Genomic DNA, 4,624 nt, shown 5'->3' with positions numbered 1-4,624 from the left:
GCAGGCCCTCGATGAAGGGGGACCTTCTCTCTTTCAGCCTCACACCACTGGTGGTGATGGGGGATAATCCGTCCACTGTGGGGCCAACAGTCAGGTCTTGTTATGAAGCCATGTCATTGGTTCTGGGACCTGTAAACTGGCTCCAGGGACGAGGCCCAGAAACATGGATGCGAAGTCAACCCCATGGACTAAGAGTGAAGGCAGCTTACGGAAGAGACAGAATCCCGTGGAGAAATAAGTGCTGGTGTCTTTCAGAGAAATCAGTGTCATTACGTTCTAGAGATTTAAATCAAGGAGAAAGGCTGACGCTGAATTCATCTGGCAGACAAAAAAGATGGATTTAAAAGTAGATGAGAATTGGGGGTAAGGGACAAAATGTGGCACATGGCAGAGTGATCTTTTGTTTAGGGGAAAGTAACTTTGAATTGTTTGGCCACATTCAATACGAAGGGCCAAGTGGGAATAGATTCAAAGCAGAAGAAATAAGAAAGAAGGCAAAGAATGAGACCGTGAGAGAGGTAACTGATGGTCAGAATCTAAGATCCAGTGTGATGTCCCAGGGCAGTTCTGTAGTCCAGGTGCTGCTCTCCCAGCATCTTCTTAGAAGGGCTGGAGTGGCAGCATCGTGAGCTCGTCACACCCTCGTCATAGATGGGCCTCCCCCAGAGTGGGGCCAGAATCGAACGGCAAGTAACCTCACCTACCCTGCCCCGGCCTGGGTTCTGGCACATGCACATCCATGGCCTGAGCTTCTGTGGGGGCGGTGGCCGTACAGAGGCCGACTCAAAGGGCTGGCATGCGCCCTTTGTCCCAGTAACCATCTCCAGCTACTTGGAGCCTGCACTGAGAGGGGGACAGGAGAGGACATGGGAACCACTGCTTCATGGCCTCAGACTCGCACCTCTGTGTGAAACCAAAGGCCCTGGCCTCTGGAGAGCAGGGCGGTTCTGCGCATCTGCACTTCCTGCGCCCCGAACGTGCCGATGGTGACCTGGCTGTCCATGTGTCCATGTGTCTTCTCCCTTACAAGGGCGGCTGCAAAGTCAGCCCTGGGCCAGACCCAATGATGTGGTACCAAGGGGAAAAGTCTAGAAAATTGAGCATTTTCGTAGTTCTAAATAGACCTAACGTGGCAATTTTATTAACTGGCTAAGTAAATTCATTCACGAGACTATTATCTATGGTTTAGTTCCCTAAGGGTGAGGAGACCCAAGGATGGTTCAGATAGTAGCCCTGCTCTCAACGTACTCAGCCTGGGGCTCCTAGGCATGGCCCCGGAAGGGTGGCAGTGGAGGCCTGGAGGAGCCAGGTAACATTTCGCCTAACAAATTAGCAGAGCGTAAAACACACCGGAAGGCATGGCAGAGATCCACATTCTCGTACGCTGTGTGTAATGTTGCAGTCTTTTTAGAAAGCAACTTAATATTTTCTATTCTTAAAATGTTTTTCAGATATTTAAAATGTTTATGTACTCGACCTAATCGTTTCCTTTCTGAGAATCTATCTATGGCCTGGGAAAGAATCCAAAGTGTGGATGAAGATGTACAAATATTACATTATGTTATGATAGGCTGTTATGCGGCCACAAAAATCCTGTTTATGAAGAGTTTCTATACTGTAAATTTCACTTGTATCTCTATTATGTAGTTCGTCAAATGTCTTTTGTGCCAGGTACTGTGTTAACTACCAAAACACCCACATATGTAAAAACACGGGGTCACCAACTCTGACGAGCTGTGAAGACCAGCGTCCAGGACAGTGAGAGACAGCACGGAAGACCTTAGTGAGGTGGGAGATCAGAAAAGGCCTCTTTGAGGAATTAGGGTTTTTAGTGGACACCTAAAGAACAGTTGGAGGGTTCTAGTTGCTCCAAAAAAAAAACGCACTGGAGGGAGGAAAGACTGGAGCCAGGAGACAGCTGGAGGCTCCTTCGCAGTCCAGGTAGGAGGCCGCGGCCTGACCCGGGGGAGAGGTGGATACCCGCCAGGCGCGTTGGCAGTAGACGCGAATGACTTGGCATCAGCGGATGTTGAATGTTAGGGAGGAGGGGCGCCAGGGCTGATTCCCAGGGCTGTGACTTGAGGAAGAGGGTACACGGGTGACAACAGGAGGTTCAGATCTCGGGAAATGACGAGAACATGTCAGGTTTGACATCCCTGTGAAGCATTAAGAAGCAAGTGTTGAGAAAGCAGCTGAGTGAAGGAGTTTTTTTTAAAGAGACATGAGTAGAGACAGTCGTTTGGGCGCTGGTAGCATAGACTGATCAGCCGGCGCGGGGTGCAGGGGGAGGAGGGAAGGGCACAGGCCAGGCCCGTGGCAGCCCTGACCCAGGTGTGGAGACTTGGAATGTATCGATCTGGGTGGGGTCCAGGAGTTTGTATTTTTAAAAAAGCGTTGAGGTGATTCTCCTGCGCAGCCAGGTCGAAAGCCACAGTGGTAGGATTTGGGAAAAGAAGGAGGAACGAAGGAAATCCAAGGAAACCGACTGAGCGGCCAGAGGGCAGCGAGACGTGAGGGTGGTGCCGTGCTGGTGTTTCAGGGAAGAGCGGGGTGCGGCCCGCGGCGCTGAACCCCGCAGTGTGGTGTGACGGTGCGAAGGCCGACAGGCATCCGTTGGATTTGCACATGGGCAGCGGCAGTGACCTTAGCAAGAGAACTGTGGTGGCGTGTAGCAGCGGAGGCCGTCGGAGTGGGCTGTGGAGTGACGGGGAGGAAGCTCATATCAGTGGTGGTTTCAAGTTCAGCTGTGAGTGGAAACACGGGCAGCAGCTGGGGCGCTGGGGTCTCTTGTTTGCTTAAGATGGAGATCGTGGAAGCCTGTTGGAAATATCGATAGGAATGATCCATTTGATAGGAGAAATTCAAGACACAGAAATGGAACATGGAAATACCGTAAGTCAGTGATATAAACAAAAGACAGGAAAAAACTGGTTGGAAGCATGCTAAATTCATATTACTCTATGCTTTGTACAGTTTTCTGAAGTGAGCACATATCAGTCTTACTGACTAAAAATTATTGTTTTGAAAAACAATGCATGACTAAAGACTTTGAGTTAAAGATGGCAGGTCGAACGTGTGTGTACTCCCGCCTCCCACAATCCTAAAACAAGAGTGAAGGGACTTTAAAAAGAATGAATAAGGAGATAATAGCAACCAAATTTTGGAATCCTAAAAGCAAATGCTGGATGATTACTGGTTTCTTAGAAAGCGGAATCAAAATCGGAACTGGGGAAAGCTGAGAGCAGGCCCGGTTTGCACTCTCCCCGGCCCCCTGCACTCGGGGCTTAGGAATCGGCACCAGAGACTCCAGTGTCTTTGAAAATGGGGGCAAAGGTGAGGCTACAACAGAGGGTTCGAGGAACTTCTCTTAAAAGAGGCCTTTAAAGGCACCGCTCCCCTCGTCACCTCCCCCAGTCCTGGCATCTGCCTCTTCCAACCCCGGTGGGTGACCGAGGCCTATTCTCTGGAGAGGAAGTAATACAGGAGAGTCTCCGGACATGGGCACCAGGCACAACTGAGGGTGGGGTACCATGCTGAAAACAAGGAATAAGCGAAACCTGACGTGCAGATGTTGAGATCTCCAGCCTTCTTTCCTAACCCAGCTCCCCAGATGATGCTGACATCCAGGGATAAACCCTTGGGGCAGGATAGTGGAAGAGCTGGATTTGGAGACCTTGGGTCCAGCCAGGAGATTTCCCAGTGAAACGACCTGGCGAAGTCGTCCTCCTGGGAGGCCATAGTCAGCCCGCCCCGCCTGAGTGCACCAGGCTCAGTTCTCTTCTGAGTGTCCCACCTTTAGTATAAACGGGTGACCAGGAACCACAAGATGTTAGGGAAAAGCCCCAACATAAGAGACCAAAGGAAAAAAGGCAGGAAAAATAAATATTGAGGAAACAGATATTGCAGAGAGGGAAAAGAAGAATGTTTAAATATATGTGTGTGTGTGTGTGTGTGTGCGTGTGTGTGTGTGTGTGTATACGTATATAAAACATACATATATAATCCTTATGTAAAAGAAATGAATGCATCCATGACAAAAAAATATAATGCTTATTTTTCTTTAAAAAAAAAAGAATAGAAACTCTTGTAAATTAAAAATATAATAATACAAATTTAAAACTCAGTAGCAGTATTAGATGATAATGTTGAGTACACATCTCAAAATAAAACAAAAAGACGAAAAAGAAAACAGACGTCTACAGCCATGCCACCCTGAACATACCTGATCCCGTCTGATCTCGGAAGCTAAGCGGGGTTGGGCCTGGTTAGTACTTGGATGGGAGACCACCTAGGAAGAGCAGGTGCTGTAGGCGTTAAAAAATAAAAAAAGAAAAGAAAGTAAGGGAAAGGATGGAAGTCCAACATCCAGATAATGGGAATATCAGAAAAGAATAGCAAAAGCAGAAAGGAAGGAATCAGCAACAAAATAATTCAAGAAAAGTTTCCAGCACTGGAAGACATGGTTTTCCAGATGGAAGGAGCCCACCAACTGCGCAGAACAATGGATGGAAATAGGCCCACACCTTAGATAGTTCAGCGAGAAATTCCAGAGCCACTGAGGACAAAGGCTATCCTGCAAGCTCCAGAGAGGGGGAAAAAAAAAAAAAACGGATTCACACAAACA

The 4,624-nt window shown here is 48.3% G+C and overlaps 1 protein-coding gene and 1 non-coding gene across 2 annotated transcripts in view; both read left to right on the top strand.

The window, feature by feature from the left end:
* ZNF777 (zinc finger protein 777) overlaps window positions 1–4,624 on the top strand; it is a 30,065-nt gene that overhangs the window by 9,481 nt on the left and 15,960 nt on the right. Inside the window, exon 4 of the mRNA XM_011365534.2 lies at window positions 2,540–2,746. Within this exon, the coding sequence (XP_011363836.2) occupies window positions 2,540–2,746 (207 nt within the window). The remainder of the gene's footprint in view (window positions 1–2,539; window positions 2,747–4,624) is intronic.
* Window positions 4,195–4,313, top strand: LOC111743361. The gene has a single exon (XR_002781651.1). It is a non-coding gene; the product is annotated as a 5S ribosomal RNA (ribosomal RNA).

Source organism: Pteropus vampyrus, unplaced genomic scaffold, assembly GCF_000151845.1.
Source record: "Pteropus vampyrus isolate Shadow unplaced genomic scaffold, Pvam_2.0 Scaffold112, whole genome shotgun sequence".
NCBI classification, from domain to species: domain Eukaryota; kingdom Metazoa; phylum Chordata; class Mammalia; order Chiroptera; family Pteropodidae; genus Pteropus; species Pteropus vampyrus.
Note: the sequence above shows the minus strand (reverse complement) of the source record. Positions and strands in the feature narration are given on the sequence as shown.